General features: G+C 55.1%; 1 protein-coding gene and 1 long non-coding RNA gene across 2 annotated transcripts; one reads left to right on the top strand and one right to left on the bottom strand.

Moving 5' to 3' along the window:
- Nucleotides 1-311: 311 nt before the first annotated feature.
- Nucleotides 312-3283, top strand: LOC144337666 (uncharacterized). The gene is made up of 2 exons (XR_013411077.1): nucleotides 312-1510; nucleotides 2335-3283. It is a non-coding gene; the product is annotated as an uncharacterized LOC144337666 (long non-coding RNA).
- Nucleotides 1569-15350, bottom strand: VPS4A (vacuolar protein sorting 4 homolog A). The gene is given in 11 exon segments (NM_001267001.1): nucleotides 1569-2391; nucleotides 3903-4043; nucleotides 5309-5528; nucleotides 5810-5891; nucleotides 6280-6428; nucleotides 7018-7174; nucleotides 7586-7705; nucleotides 7811-7872; nucleotides 9852-9999; nucleotides 10103-10214; nucleotides 15274-15350. Coding segments are annotated over 11 exon segments (1314 nt in total). The 5' UTR covers nucleotides 15295-15350; the 3' UTR covers nucleotides 1569-2289.
- Between the last annotated feature and the right edge of the window lie 808 nt (nucleotides 15351-16158).

The raw sequence follows: 16158 nt of genomic DNA, 5'->3' as shown, positions 1-16158 counted from the left end.
AGAGACGGGGGTCTCACTGTGTTGCCCAGGCTGGTCTCAAATTCCTGGTCTCAGGCAATCCTTCTGCCTTGGCCTCCCAAAGTGTGGGATCACAGTTGTGAGCCACAGTACCCAGCCAAACTCCGGTTTTAGTTAAATTGTTTCACCTTTTTTTTTTTTTTTGAGACGGAGTCTCGCTATGTCGCCCAGGCTGGAGTGCAGTGGCCGGATCTCAGCTCACTGCAAGCTCCGCCTCCCGGGTTCACGCCATTCTCCTGCCTCAGCCTCCCGAGTAGCTGGGACTACAGGCGCCCGCCACCTCGCCCGGCTACTTTTTGTATTTTTTAGTAGAGACGGGGTTTCACCGTGTTAGCCAGGATGGTCTCGATCTCCTGACCTCGTGATCCGCCCGTCTCGGCCTCCCAAAGTGCTGGGATTACAGGCTTGAGCCACCGCGCCCGGCCTAACCTTTCTTAACCCCTAGTATTTGTTAAGGTGTTTAAGCAGTAGGAATGAGGAAACAAAAGTTCTGATTCAAGTAAATGTAACTAGAAGTTAAAAATTTAAAAACGTGTAAGCTCACTGAAGTGAAGCTTTGTAGACACGGTTCATTTCCTGGGGGCTTGGGGTACATAACCAAGAACTTAAACGAGTGCCCCCAAGCCACGAAGATCCCAGCTGCTGTGCTTGAGGGGTAACCCGTCAGCACTGGAGCCAAGTCTTGGAGCTACTGGTCCAAAGTTAGCTCACTTCTGCAGAGGCTTCGAACCAGAGCGAAGAAACGGCCCAATGCAAGGCCAGTGTGAGCCAAGAGCTGGCCATGTAATCAGTTCTGGCCCAGCCAGGTTTGAAAGGTAGAGAGGTACTGGGTTTTGGCGAAGGAGGCTTGGAACAAAGCCCTTTTCCCAGGCTACAAGCTTCATTTACTAGGCCAGGTCTTTCTGTGTGAATGTGCTTTGACTTAGGTCTGTTCATATGCATGGGGTAAACGTGGGACAGCCTCTGCAGCTTCACTGCCTGCCGGACACATGTCCGGGGCTGCCAGCTCTGGGCCCTTGGTGTCTGTTGGGGGTCACAAACTGAAATGGCCACAGGGGCTATCTGGGCAGGCAACACAGATGAGTGGGGAGGGGGCCCCTTTCTGCACAGAGCAGCCTCTACTCAGTGGCCACGGACAGGCTGCCTGCCCCATGAGGATGCAGGCCCAACATAGCCTAATTTGATCTTCTAGAAGTCAGAATTCTGAATTTTTATGTCAACTTTGAATTTTTAAATGTTAGCGGCAGACCAAACACAGCTGTAGGACGGGTCTGGCACGCAGGGCTCTCCTTTGCAGTCTCTGATCTGCAGGCCGAACAACGGCGAGAACTATCTGGATCCCAAACACCCCCAGCCAAACTTCTGAGGCCTTAAGGGGAGGCGGCCTTGCACACCTGACTGGAGAACAGGCCTGAGAACCGCAGCGTTCCTGTTTCCTGCTCTGCTTTAGAAGACAGAGCAGAGAGAAAACCAGAGGCTCTTTTAAATGGAGGTAAGGGTGGTCCTTCAGAGTCCCAGGCAAGAGTCAAAGATGAGATCACTCGGGTGGCTCAAGAAGGGAAAAGGATTTATTAGACTATTTCCAGGACAGGGACCCAGGGGCAGTGGCTGGGTTCAGTGTTCTCACGCTCAGGAAGAAAAGGCAGTGAACACCCGCCTGACTGCCTTCCCCTGATCTGAACGACACCATCTCCTCCCCCAAGGAAGACACAGCCCTGGATGTGAACCTAGGAGGGTGGGGAATGGCTTATGTCACTCAGTCTTTGAGGCAGAGCTTGGGCTGGGGATGCAGGGTCATCAGCCAATCTGCTCTCAAGGAGCAAAACTTGGGCGTAAAAGGAATGGGCAGTGGAGCTAGCCAACTGTCTGGAGGTCTGGGTGACCTCGCAGCATGGCTGCTCCCCCCGCCCCCCACTCCTTGATACTTCCAGGTGATTTTATTTTTATTTATAAACAAGACGAAAATCCAAGCAGCATTAATTTAGGGGAACAAAAGATGGAAAAAAAAAGGGGGGGCAGAAGGAGCTGGTGAGCATCCAGGAGAGGAGGAAGTAGGAAGAGCCAGTGTCCACCGTGTGCCCCAGGGCAGTGGAGTGTCTGTGGCTGCGAGGCTCTTGCTTCTGGCTCCCTGGCAGGCAGCCAAACAGCAGAGGGGACTCTGTAGTGACTTTGGGACAAGCCCTGGAGTCCTGTCTGGCTGCTGACACAGGGAGTGCCTGCATTTGCCCCCATCAACCTCCCACCTTCACCATCGCCCAAGTGAAGCAGCTTTTAACTCTCCTGCCCAAAGTCCTCTGAGAATTTCTTCACTTTCAGGAGGTCGTCTGCATTCACCGTGGGCCGGGTGGTGGCCAGAGACCGCAGCATGTCCGACTGTGAAGGCAAGAGCATGTGCTTGAGCAGAAGCCAGGCTCCAGGTCCCCAACCTCCCCTCAGCACACAACAGGCGCAGTAGAGGGTGGGAAGAGGCCTGCCTTCAAGGCCACCCCAGAGACCTGCTTGAATCTGCCTATGGCAGGGACCCTGTTCCCTCCGGAGGCAGCTCAGATGGGCCTCCTCCTGGTCAGAATCTAAGCTCCATCATCTCATAACTGCCCTTAGGAACTGTTTTTTGGAAACGGAGTCTCACTGTTGACCAGGCTAGAGTGCAGTGGCACAATCTCGGCGCACTGTAACCTCTACCGCCTGGGTTCAAGTGATTCTCCTGCCTCAGCCTCCCGAGTAGCTGGGCTACAGGTGCATGCCACCACACATGGCTGATTTTTGTATTTTTAGTAGAGATGGGGTTTCACTATGTTGGTCAGGTTGAACTCCTGACCTCAGGTGATCTGCCTGCCTTGGCCTCCCAGAGTGCTGGGATTACAGGCATGAGCCACTGCACCCCCAGGAGCTTTCTTAACTGCACACCCCCTACATCAGCCACAAGGGCAGACACTTGCCAGAACGGCACAGGTCATAATGAGAGGACCAGGTTACAGGGGTGAGGGGCTGCCTTTGCAACTGCAGCACAGTAAGCCGTCCTGACGCATTCACTGCCTCACTGCACCACACAAGCAAAACCCATGGATTGATGTCATATTATCTGGACCTGACTTTACTTGCTAAAGAACATAAAATGCAGGCTAGGTGTGGTGGCTCATGCTTGTAATCCCAGCACTTTGGGAGGCCAAGTTGAGGATCACTTAAGCCCAGCAGTTTGAGACTGGCCTAGGCAACACAGCGAGGCCCTGTTTCTAAAAAAAAAAAAAAAAAAAAATTGGAAAAATTAGCTGGGCATGGTGGTATGTGCCTGTTGCTGCTACTCAGGAGGCTGAGGTGAGAAGATTGTGTGAGCTGGTGAGGTCGAGGCTGCAGTGAACCATCATTGCACCACTGCACCCAGCCTTTATATGTACAAAATGCTAATGCTGCCACCAGCATCCTGGGCCCCCACTGAGTGTAACGGCTGGCACGCCAGCTTCCCTGAGCTACAAAGGCCATTCTCAACAGCCCAGGACATAGAAGGAGAAGACTGTTTTTTATTTTTGAGACAGAGTCTCGATCTGTCACCCAGGCTGGAGTGCAGCAGTGCAATCTCGGCAACCTCTGCCTCCCGACTTCAAGTGATTCTTCTGCTTCAGCCTCCTGAATAGCTGGGACTACAAGTGCACACCAGCACGCCTGGCTAATTTTCGTATTTTTAGTAGAGACACAGGGTTTCTCCATATTGGCCAGGCTGATCTCAAACTCCCAAGGTGATCCGCCCACCTTGGCCTCCCGAAGTGCTGGGATTACAGGCACGAGCCACCACACCCTGCCTGGAGAAGGCTGTTTTTATTCTGGGCCCAAGCCCCCAATTTTCTGGGCTCTGTGCAGCCCTCTTCCCTCCTTCGTCAGTCACTTACCATGCAAACCACAGGCTCTAAGAGTTTGTCCCCAGGGACATCCATCCAAGTCATCTCCATGGCTCCTGGGTCCCCTGGTGAACATGGGGTTAGGAGGTCATCGATCATCACGCTGGGGTTGGTGCGGGAGGGGCCACAGACCTGAAACCAAATGGATCTGACTGGCTGGAGCAGCTGCCCCTCAGTGTCAATGAGAGGGGCTGGACGACCCCTCCGGTCTCTAAGGAGGTCCCAAAGAGAATGCTCTGGGCCCCTAGCATCTGAGGAAGATGGGCTCCTTCAGAAATTGGGCTCGGTGGTCCAAGCAACTCATGATATGTGTGCGATTCCAGCAATCTGTAGCCCCAGTGCCTTGATGTCTTCCTCATTAACACTGTCACGTCTCACCACGAACACAGTGACATTAAAAGTGTGGTATGGTTTAGCTGTGCTCCCACCCACATCTCAACTTGAACTGTATCTCCCAGAATTCCCACATGTTGTGGGAGGGACCCAGGGGGAGGTAACTGAATCATGGGGGCTGGTCTTTCCTGTGCTATTCTAGTGATAGTGAATAAGTCTCATGAGATCTGATGGGTTTATCAGGGGTTTCCACTTTTGCTGCTTCATTTTCTCTTGCCGCCACCATGGTTCTGAGGCTTCCCCAGCCATGTGGAACTGTAAGTCCAATTAAACCTCTTTTTCTTCCCAGTCTCGGGTATGTCTTTATCAGCAGGATGAAAATGGACTAATGCAAAGTGGTTTTCCAACTGAAGTCTGCTGCCTTGGCAAAACATTCCCCCTGTGTCCACAAGGCTCATTCCCTCACCCCTTCACCTCCTGTCTCAGGCATCACCCCAGTGCCATCTGCCCTTCTCTCCATGCCCAAGACACCTCTCTCCTAATCCTGCTCCATCCCCATCCCCCTCTGAGAAACTCACTGACTGCGCTGACTGTCTCCCCACCAAGAACGAGGGTCCAGGGTTTGTCTGTTGGTCGCTCATATATTCCCAGCACTTAGGACAGTGCCGGGCACACGGGAGGACCCAGAGCAAACACTCAGCAGAGATGTGCTGAATGAATGGACGAGTCTTCCTGGTTATTTCATATCCAGCACTTTCCAAACACTGACTTGGTGTCCACCCCGCACAACAGCACACAGTGCTGACAGAGGAGGCCGCAGCAGGGTTAAGACGGTAAAGTGGCCCTGTCCTCTGCTTTCACACACCCTGGGATGGCCACACTGCAGAAGAGCTGCAGGGAGGGGAGAGTGGGTGCAGCCCCCATGGCACTGGCCCTCCGTTCTCCAGGAAGCCTCAGACTGTTATCACCTGAGCAGCCGGGGAGCAGGACCAGGAGCTAGGGGAAAAAAATGAACATCCTGTTCTTGCTATGACATTTTCTCAGCAGTGGCCACGGGCACTCACCTTTTTGAAGTGTGTGGCCGACTGCACCTTCCTCACGGGCTGCATGAGGGAGTCCCGCACGATGATGCTGATGTCCGCACCCGAGTAGCCTTCGGTCTTCCGGGCCAGCTCGTGGATGTTTGCATCCGTGAGGTTGTGGGGAGTGCTCCCCAGATGCAACCGGAACATCTGGGCACGGGCAGCTTCCTCCGGCAAGGGGATGTAAATTCGCTTTTCAAACCTAGAAAGCCCAGCACACGGCAGGCGTTGAGAGCGGATGATGGAATGCTATTCACTGAAGGGGAGGTGCAAAGATTTGAGTGAAACGGACACACTTCACGGGCCAGTGATGCTGGCAGCACATCCTCAAAAAGCCAGCCTCACAAATGGCTCTGCTTGGCAGGCAGGTGAGAAGATTCCAGGGAAAAGGGGCCAGGGCTGCACCCTGGCTGCCAGCAGCAGGCAGACCATGACCGTGGTGGGAGAAGCCTCCAGCTCTGGCTCCTCCTGGGGAAGACTCACCTCCTCCTGATGGCCGAATCCAACACCCATGGTATGTTCGTGGCTCCAAGAACCAGAGTCCCATCATTGTTATTCCCCACCCCTGTGGAGAAAGGGAGACAAACACGCAGACTCTGGACAGCTGCACGGGTCAGTTGAAACCTGGGGACAGACTCCGGGGGCTTTGCGTGTCAGCAGTTGAAGCCATCCCTGAGCCACCCACCCCTGGCAGGGTCCCAAGTGAGATTAAACCACATCTTAGTCTGGCTGTGCCATGTGAGACCTGTGGCACTGCCTGCCATGGGAGGGGTGGAGTGGCTGGCGCAGCAGAGGCCTCAGGCGCCTCCTGGGAATGGAAGTCCATCCACGGTCTGTGGGGCTGGAGCCTCTCCGTGGCTGAGGACAACCAAATCCAGCCGCAGCTCAGAATAAAGCCCAGGGTCGGCTTTAGGTGCAACAAGAACCAAGGGGGCCCTGGGCCCGGCACACACCCTGCATCTGGACCAAGAACTCCGTTTTGATCCTCCGGGCGGCCTCGCTCTCATTTTCATTTCGGGATCCGCAGAGGGAATCCACCTCGTCGATGAAGATGATGGAAGGCTTGTGCTGCCTGGCCAGCTCAAACAGGTTCTTGACCAGCCTGTGAAGGTGAGAAAGGGGGTGAGGACAAGACGCTCACATCCACGCCCGCCTGGGCTCCCGGCACTTCCCTCTTCTCACCCTTCCCACAGGGAGGCGCAGGCCACGGTCATGCCGGGATTGCAGAAAACGTGGTGGTGAGGAGCCCTCGGGCCGCACCGCACCAAGAGGAGCACACCCTGGTGTGAGCCCTGAACAGAGCCTCCATCCCAGGAGCCCCATGCACTAGCTCTGCACTTGGGACACGTCAGTCCCCTCCTTCCACGCCCGTCTCATCGCATGCAAAACAGGAGTCAGTGTGGGGAACGATGTCCCCCACACACTGCCCCAACAGGGACTGCAACCAGACCCCAAAACTATCCTCACTTCCTTTCCCTTCCCTTCTGGAGCACTTCACCTCTCCTGGGTCCCTTCCACCCTCGCCTGTCTTTGTTGGGACAGTGTCCCAGCCAGTAAGCTAGGCACGCACTGCTCTGGGTGCCTCCCTGAAAAGCAAACCACTCCTCCCGGAGGCGACTCCGCGGGCTGGGCCGCTGGGTCACTAGCAGGGCCGGGGCTGCCAGCAGAGCACAGCCTGGTGGCCGACTTACTTTTCACTCTCCCCCAGCCACTTGGACATCAGGTCTGAGGAGGACACAGAGAAGAAGGTGGAGTTGTTGGCCTCTGTTGCCACAGCTTTGGCCAAGTAGGATTTCCCCGTGCCAGGGGGTCCGAACAGCAGAATCCCCCGCCAGGGGGTGCGCTTGCCTGCAACAGAGATTCCACAGAAGTGAGGCCTCCTGACTGGAGAAAGGAATAGGAAAAGCGGAGGGTCTCGAGTCCCACACACAGAGTACGAGACGGCATTCTGTGAAACGACGGACTTCAGGGGCAAACGAGTGATGGGAGCTACCTTCCCTGCTGTGCCCTGTGCTGTGACCCCATGACCTTGCACAGTGACACCATCTGTCACTGCTTCCTGATCCTGCCCACCCTGTGAGGTGATCGTCATCTCAAAGCTCCAGCCACAGCAGTGTTGTGGACACCAGCGAGCAGCCAGGCCTGGCCCTCTGTGGAACGTGGGAGCTGAGTCAACAATGACCCCCGGGTGCCTCGGAGTGCCAGCCCTGTGGAAGCCTGGAATTTTTACATTGGGGCTTGAAATGGCTCAACTCTCACCTGTGAACAAGTGTGGGAATTTGATTGGCAAAATGACAGCTTCTTTGAGGGCCTCCTTGGCCCCCTCCAGCCCGGCCACGTCGTTCCACCGTATGTTGGGCTTCTCCATCACAACGGCACCTGCAAGAGGGAGGCCGACCCAGGCCCGGTCAAGGGACATGAGCCAGCCCAGCTGCGGACCCACGCACGTCCCCTGCCGCTGCCACCGGGCTGCGAGCCACTTACCCATCAGCTGTTCCTGCAGTTTCTTCTTCTCCGGATTATCCCCTTCACTGTCACTGTCACTGCTGGGAAAGGAGACGGAAAGTCACAAGCTGGCCCTTCAGCCTGGAACGCAGAGGTGCTCCCAGCAAGTCCAGGCTCCGCTGCCTGCACACTGGTTAAGGAACGAAGACTTCCTGGCTTAACAGTGCCGTGTGACCCACAAGCAAGTACTTCAGGGACATCTGGGCCGATGCTCTCAGCAGCTCACTTCAGGAACCCCCCAGCAAGCACCCCTATAACCCACCCTGTTTCTTTGTGGAGGGGATGGGAATCAGGATGTCGGCCCTCTCCTGAAGGCCGTAAAGGAAATGTGCTTCAGCTGGACTTAAAGAGCAGCCCAGGCCGGGCGCGGTGGCTCACATCTCACACTCTGGGAGGCCACCTGCAGTGGCTCACATAGCCCAGGTGGGGTGTGGTGGCTCACCCCTGTAATCCCAGCACTCTGGGAGGCTGAGGTGGGAGGATCGCTTGAGCCCAGGAGTTTGAGACCAGCCTGGGAAACAGCGAGATCCTGTCTCTACAAAAAACAAAATTAGCTGGGCATGGTGGCACGCACCTATGCTGCCAGCTACTTGGGAGGCAGAGGTTGCAGTTAACCAAGATCGCAGCACTGCACTCCAGCCTGGGAGACAGAGAGAAGCCCTGAGGGAAAAAACAAAAGCAGCCAGTCAAGCAACGTAGTTGCCAGAAGCTTTTTTTTTTTTTCTCTTTTTTGAGATGGAGTCTTGCTTTGTTGCCCAGGCTGGAGTGCGATGGCACAATCTCGATCTCAGCTCACTGCAACCTCCGCCTCCCGGGTTCAAGTAATTCTCTGGCCTCAGCCTCCCAAGTAGCTGGGATTACAGGCACATGCCACAGTGCCTGGCTAATTTTTTTGTATTTTTAGTAGAGACAAGTTTTACCACATTGGCCAGGTTGGTTTTGAAATCCTGACCTCAAGTGATCTGCCCGCCTCAGCCTCCCAAAGTGCTGGAATTACAGGCGTGAGCCACCGCAGCCCGCACCAGAAGCTTTTTCTAGAGACTCCGGGACAGCATGTGCCCCGACTCCAAAGCAGCCACTGCCGAACGACAGAGGAGAAGGCAAAACTGAAATCGAAAGGGAACTCCTGGGGAGAGCGCAGCCACTGCTGTCACCCCAGGGCTCCTTCCTCTCTGTATGGAATTTGTAATCCTCAGAACTTTAATCCTCCTTGGAGATCCCTGGCCTCCACCCCTGCCTCGCCAGGCCTCTCCCTCTGGGGATGGGAACGCGGTGCGGACCCTCCATCCAGGAGGCCTCGCCTCTGGTGAGACAGCTGACACCACCCGCACCTCTCCTGCCTGGGGGACCCCCTCATTTCGCCTCCCACGCCTCCGAGATACCACTAGCATTTGTGTTCAGATGACTGGGATCACCGTGGTGGGCGAATCCCGGACCTGAGGTGAGAGGCTGTGGAGAGGACCCTGGCTGGGGTTATCAGAGCCACCCGCCCTGCACTGGGGGTCCAGGCTCCAGCCTGTGAGACCTCGGCAGGGCCCCTAACCTGAGCCGGCCGCCCCACTTGTCAGAGGCAGGTGACTCTTTGACAGTCACAGCAGCTGGCACTCATTGCATGCTCTCGTGTGCCAAGCTCCAAGGGCAGTGCCCGCATCATCTCACTGCTCCCTACGGCAACGCTGGGAGGGGAGTTCCACGACCTTCCCTGTTCGAAGATGTGGAGATGGCAGGCACACCGGGTCCTGGCACTAGGCTGGGAGGTGACAGAGCTGGGGTACCATCCTGAGAGGCTCTACCATCTGCACCAAGCTCCCCTTGTCCCCATGACATGTGGGTCAGACCCAATGAGACGACGAACACGGAAGTGCTCTGGGCCATGCTCCCCGAAAGCAGCTGCTGGCACTGTCATCCCTGCACTATGAGGACCATTTCCACAGGGAAGTCCAAGGCAGCATGAACGCTAGGAATGACGGGGAGCCATGAGGAGGGGGCAGGTGCCTGGGCGGACGCTGCAGACACTCACCCCTTGCCCTCACTCTGGTTCTCTTTGACTGGTTTCTTGCCGTGTTTCTCTTTGCTTCGTAAATAATCCTTCAGCTTCTCAGCCCGGTCTAGGTACTGCACGCACTTGGCTCGAATGCTCTCCTTGGCCTTGTCGCTGTGGGCCTCATCTGTGAAAGGGAACACGGAGGGGCCCCTGTGAGGCTCCTGCATCACCCCCTCCCATCCCCTCCCCTCTGGAGCGCGGCAGCCTGAGGACCCCGCGCGACTCACACTTGATGGCGTGGAGGAAGTACTCCACCGCATGCTGGTACAGCCGCAGCGCCTCCTCGTAGTTCTTGGCTTTGTCCTCTTCTGTGGCTTTCGTCACCAGATCAATGGCTTTCTGGAAAGGCAAAGCAAACTGCTCAGCGCCTCCTTGGAGACACAGAAAGTCGCTGGGGTCACAGGCATGAGGATGGGATGTGACGAGGGATGCCGCTGGGCCTCTGGATTTATTGCTTGTGAGCCGTTTCATTGGCCTACTTTTTCAACATCGGCTAGAAAGGCCTTCAAAGGAGGCTTTAAAAGCCAGCCAGCCGTCTTCACAATAAGCTCAGATGGTTAAAAGCCACGCTCTGGATTTCAGCAAGTGGAAACCTGACCTAATATCTCAGGTCAGGGCTCAAGGGGCGAGTTCATGGGACTTTCTATTCTGCTGCCTCACAGGAAAAAGAAACAGACCCGAGCTGAGAGCCTGGCAGAAGAGACACACAGGAGCAAGAGACTGCTGGTTTGCTTAGCAAGGCGGCCAGAAACTGCACCCGGCCTCAGGGCCAGAGAAGAGCCAGCCAGAAGGAAAGTCCTGCCCGACTGCGAGTTTCCACGGGATACACTGAAAGGCCTCTCTCCGCCTCCTACTGGCTCCACGCAGCTTGCTTCTCCAGGCTGCAGAGAGAACACGGTTTCCTTCGCTGTCTAGAGTGACACCCCAGGAAGGGGCTCTTACACACAAGGCTCCACACACCAGTAGCTCCAGCAAGAAAAGTACTTGCTTGCTCCCTGCTGCCAACAGAAGGGAACTGTGTCCCTCCGGAACCTTGTAAGAGCTCTGTGTCTTTGGGAATCTCATAAATCCTGTAGGCCAGTGCCCTAGGCTGAACTGAAAGCACCTCTGTGGTTTTATTATTTTTATTTTATTTTATTATTTTTTTTTATTTTATTTTATTTTTTTTTGAGACGGAGTCTCGCTCTGTCGCCCAGGCTGGAGTGCAGTGGCCGGATCTCAGCTCACTGCAAGCTCCGCCTCCCGGGTTCACGCCATTCTCCTGCCTCAGCCTCCCAAGTAGCTGGGACTACAGGCGCCCACCACCTCGCCCGGCTAGTTTTTTGTATTTTTTTAGTAGAGACGGGGTTTCACCGTGTTAGCCAGGATGGTCTCGATCTCCTGACCTCGTGATCCACCCGTCTCGGCCTCCCAAAGTGCTGGGATTACAGGCTTGAGCCACCGCGCCCGGCCATTTTATTTTATTTTTAAGACAGAGTCTCACTCTGTCGTCCAGGCCAGAGTGCAATGGCGCAATCTCGGCTCACTGCAACCTCCACCTCTCAGGTTCAAGCGATTCTCCTGCCTCAGCCTCCCCAGTAGCTGGGATTACAGGTGCCTACTACCACACCCGGCTAATTTTTGTATTTTTAGTAAAGACAGAGTTTCACCATGTTGGCCAGGCTGGTCTCGAACTCCTGACCTCAAGTGACCCACCTGCCTCGGCTTCCAAAGTGCTGGGATTACAGGCGTGAGCCATCGCGACCGGCCAATAAAGCACCTACATGGTTTTAAAGCCTGGTTTTAAAAACTGAAGCTTCACCAACGCCTGCAGGAAGCATGACCAGAATTCTCCTCCTCAGATCCAGCACCAGTTACCAGGCAGACAATCCCACCGCAGACCCACGGTTCCAGGCACAGCAAACAATAAACCTCCTGACCGGCTCTTGGCAGGGCCGGGGCATTTGTTCAGCCCTCTCTCATCTGCAAGGAAGAAGTCTCCGAAAGAAACACACACAGACAGCTTGACAAAACAGACAGGCTGGGGGAGGCTGGGCCGGGCTGACGTGAAATGAACTCAGCGGATTGAAGAGATGAGAAGAGGGGTGAGTGCTGGCCATTATTTTCAAGCCTCTGCTCCCTCTACTACCTACAATGAATGGCTGGGAGCCCCAAACCTTCTTGGAAATGAGCTTAGGCACAGGCTGCCCTTGACTGTCCTCTTCTGCGTGATGTTCCTTCAGATGAGACAAGAAGGCAGTGCTCCTCTCCCTGGTGGCTTCTCTTCTGCAGAACAAACACCCCCAGCACCTCGGACTTTTTCACTCTCCGTAATATCATGCTTGGGTCTGTCCTTAGAACAATACTGAAGGTGTTCTTTGTCCTACAAGGAGCAGCACTGACCCCTCCCCTCCCTCCTTCTGGAAACTCTAGTAATGCACGTAAGAGTGCGCTGGGGCTGGGCACGGTGGCTCATGCCTGTAATCCCAGCACTTTGGGATGCCAAGGCAAGCGGATCACCGGAGGTCAGGAGATCGAGACCATCCTGGCTAACACAGTGACGTACCGTCTCTACTAAACATACAAAAAGTTAGCCAGGCATGGTGATGCATGCCTGTAGTCCCAGCTACTTGGGAGGCTGAAGCAGAATTGCTTGAACCCAAGAGGTGGAGGCTGCAGAGAGCTGAGATAGCGCCAGAGTGAGAGTCCATCTCAAAAAAAAAAAAGAAAAAAGAGTACACTGGACTTTTCTGGCAATCACATACAGTTTTTCACACACAGGGGGTCCGAGTTTCAATGGAGAGAAACAGTTTTACAGAACAGGAGGGTAAGGTGACAAACTGCCAGCCCCGCCGCATCTCTAGTAACACATATGGCAAAAGATGAGGACAAAAAGGTGCTAACGGGGGCTGGCAAATGCATCTGTAAAGGACCAGATGGTAAATAATTTAGGATTTGCCAGCCAATCTCTGTTGCAACAACTCTACCTTGGTGGCACAAAAGTGGCTGTAGACAGTATATCAGTAAACGAACAGGGATATGTTCCAATAAAACTTTATTTATAGACCCTGAAATGTAAATTTCATAGGATTTTCATGTGTCATGAAACACTTTTTCTCAAGTTATTTAAAAAATGTAAAACCTGGCCGGGCGCGGTGGTTCAAGCCTGTAATCCCAGCACTTTGGGAGGCCGTGACGGGCGGATCACGAGGTCAGGAGATCGAAACCATCCTGGCTAACACGGTGAAACCCCGTCTCTATTAAGAAATACAAAAAACTAGCTGGGCGAGGTGGCGGGCGCCTGTAGTCCCAGCTACTCGGGAGGCTGAGGCCGGAGAATGGCGTGAACCCGGGAGACGGAGCTTGCAGTGAGCTGAGATCCGGCCACTGCACTCCAGCCTGGGCGACAGAGCGAGACTCCGTCTCAAAAAAAAAAAAAAAAAAAAACGTAAAACCTATGACATTATGTTAAGTCATAATGAAGGAAACCAGCCACAAAGGACCACCTATTGTATGACTCTAGTTACATAAAGTGCCCAGAAGAGGCAAACCCACAGAGAAAAAAGGTAGATTAGTGGTTGCCCAGGGCTGGGAGAGAGAGGGGTTTGGGGGGAGGGGTTTCTTTTGGAGGTGATGAAAATGTTCTCAAAAGAGGTTGTGGTGATGGTCACACAACCATGAATATACTAAAAGCACTGAATTATACACTTTAAATGGGTGAGTTGCACTGGGCACAGTGGCTCACATCTATAACCCCAGCATTTTGGGAGGCCGAGGTGGGCAGATCACACTTGAAGTCAGGAGTTTGAAATCAGCCTGGCCAACATGGTGAAACCCCATCTCTACTAAAAATACAAAAAAAAATTAGCTGGGCGTGATGGTGGGTGCCTTGTAATCCCAGCTACTCGGGAGGTTGAGGCAGAAGCTGCAATGAGTTGAGATTGAACCACTGCACTCCAGCCTGGGCGACAGAATGACACTGTCTCAAAAAAAAATAAAAATAAAAACATGTAACAGGTGAGTTACATAATAAGCACACAAGTTATACCATAATAAAGCTGTGTTCAGGCCAGGCCCAGTGGCTCACACCTGTAATCCCAGCACTCTCGGACGCCGAAGTGGGCAGATCACCTGAGGTCGGGAGTTCGAGACCAGCCTAGCCAACACGGTGAAACCCCGTCTCTACTAAAGATACAAAAATTAGCCAGGTGTGGTTGTGGGTGCCTGTAATCCCAGCTACTCAGGAGGCTGAGGCAGGAGAATCGCTTGAACCTGAAAGGTGGAGGCTGCAGTGAGCCGAGATCACACCACTGCACTCCAGTCTGGGAGACAGAATGAGACTCCGTCTCAAAAAAATACATTAAGAAAATAAATAAATAAAGCTGTGTTTAAAACTGAAAACCATTCTTGGTTCACAGGCCATAAAAAACCTGCCTGGGCATACGGGATCTGTGGCTTCTGCTGGTGAATGGTGGGGTCTGCCTACCGACTCCATCTAATTCCTAACCTGGTACACAACTCATTCCATGTCTGCTCCTACTTCCGCCCTCCTCCACCTTCAGGTCTCTGAATGCTACTGGAACTCTGATGTCCCTTCTTCCACGAAGTCTCCCAGGCACTTTGTCAGTTGTTACTTAATGGACACCTACTATGTGCCAGACACACGTCAGGAATGCTTTACCGTAATTATTCAATTTAAAGCCATCATCACAACAACCTAGAGGGCATTACCCCATTTTACAGACCAGGAAACTCGAGAGCCAAAGATTTAAAAACAAAAAAAAACCTAGCCCAAGGTCACTTGCTGGTGAGTGGCACAGCTGAGATTGAAACCCCGGGCTGAGGCCTGAGCATGTTGCTATCTTCTGGCCCCGTAGAACTGACAGCACCTAGAGGGTGGGTCAGTCGTTCACCCAGGTGGCGACAGCCCAGCACCACCCTGCAGGATCTAGGGAATGAATGAAGGGTCGATGGACGAGAAGAGGCAGTCGAAGATTGGGGAAGGGGCCAGGGCTTGTTCGAAGTGGGGCCGAGGGGCTTCCAGGACCCGGGACAGGAGAGGAGGAAGCGAGCAACGCTGTCTTAGAGCCCAGCCGGACCCCGGGCCGAGCTTCCCGACGGTGCCTGTGCGGCCTGGGTGAGGCTGCTCCCCACGGCGGTACCGGGGCGCCGGCTACACGAAGCCGCCCAGGGGCTGGGCCAGCCAGGCAGGGCCGGAGGGCCTGAGGGTAGAGACGCCACCCCGGCTCCGAGTGCGTGGAAACAGACACGGGTGGAAGCGGCGAGGGGACGGCCAGGGCGGGGTCGCGAGGCCGAAGCTGGGAGGCGCCCACCTGACCACCCGCCCGCCGCCCGGCTCTGCGGCCCGCAGGCCCCGCCGCCTTCGGCCTCCGCAGTCGGGCCGGGCCGCACCAGGTACCTGGAGGGTTGACGTTGTCATTTCATCTCCTGGGTCCGCCCCACACCCCGCGGCGCTGCTTGCGGCCTCGGTCCGGCCCCGGGGAGCCGAGGTACTGAGTCCGGCGCGGAGAGCCCGGCGGTGGGCGCTGAGCGCGGTGCGCGGGCAGGGCGGCCGCTCGCAGCGGGAGCCGAGTCCGAGGACGAGCGAGGAGCGCGGCCCAGAGCGGTCGGGCCCGAGCTGAGCGGCTGCCCCCTAGCGGCCACGGCCCGCACTGCAGGCACGACTCCCTGCCGCGGCGAGGGCAGGGGGCGGTTCGAGAGGCGGGGCGGACTGGGGGCGAGGACGGGCGGGGAGGAGGTGGGACTAGGGCGAGGCGGACAGGGGGCGGGAACGGGTGGGTGGGACAAGGCCTGGGCGGGGCCTGGCAGGACGTACGTTCTCGGGGCGGGACCAGGGGCGGAGCGGGATAGAATCCGGAAATCCTGACCTCTCTTGGAATGACAACGCCCATCGGGCGTTTTTATCCTCACAATAAAACGAATTTATCAGAGCTTTGATTTCTCCATGTTTAATACTGCACGATTATAATTAGCCCCTCCCTTGTCTGGCTTTTGTGGGGAATAAATGAGCTGGCTAATGTAAACAGTGTGCCCCACAATGGGGCTCAATCCCTGGTGGGATGCCGCTGACTGTCTAAAGCCAGTTATGTTTTGCTTTGATTGACTGATAAGGAGTCTTGGTCTGTCGCCTAGGCTGGAGTGCAGTGGCATGATCTCGGCTCATGGCAACCTCCGCCTCCCGGGTTCAAGAGATTCTCCTGCTTCAGCCTCCTGAGTAGTAGCTGGGATTACATGCATGCACACCTACTGTGTACAGCGTTGTGTACTAGTTTCTGGGGATACA

The sequence above is a fragment of the Macaca mulatta genome, chromosome 20 (genome assembly GCF_049350105.2).
Source record: "Macaca mulatta isolate MMU2019108-1 chromosome 20, T2T-MMU8v2.0, whole genome shotgun sequence".
NCBI classification, from domain to species: Eukaryota; Metazoa; Chordata; class Mammalia; order Primates; family Cercopithecidae; genus Macaca; species Macaca mulatta.
Note: the sequence above shows the minus strand (reverse complement) of the source record. Positions and strands in the feature narration are given on the sequence as shown.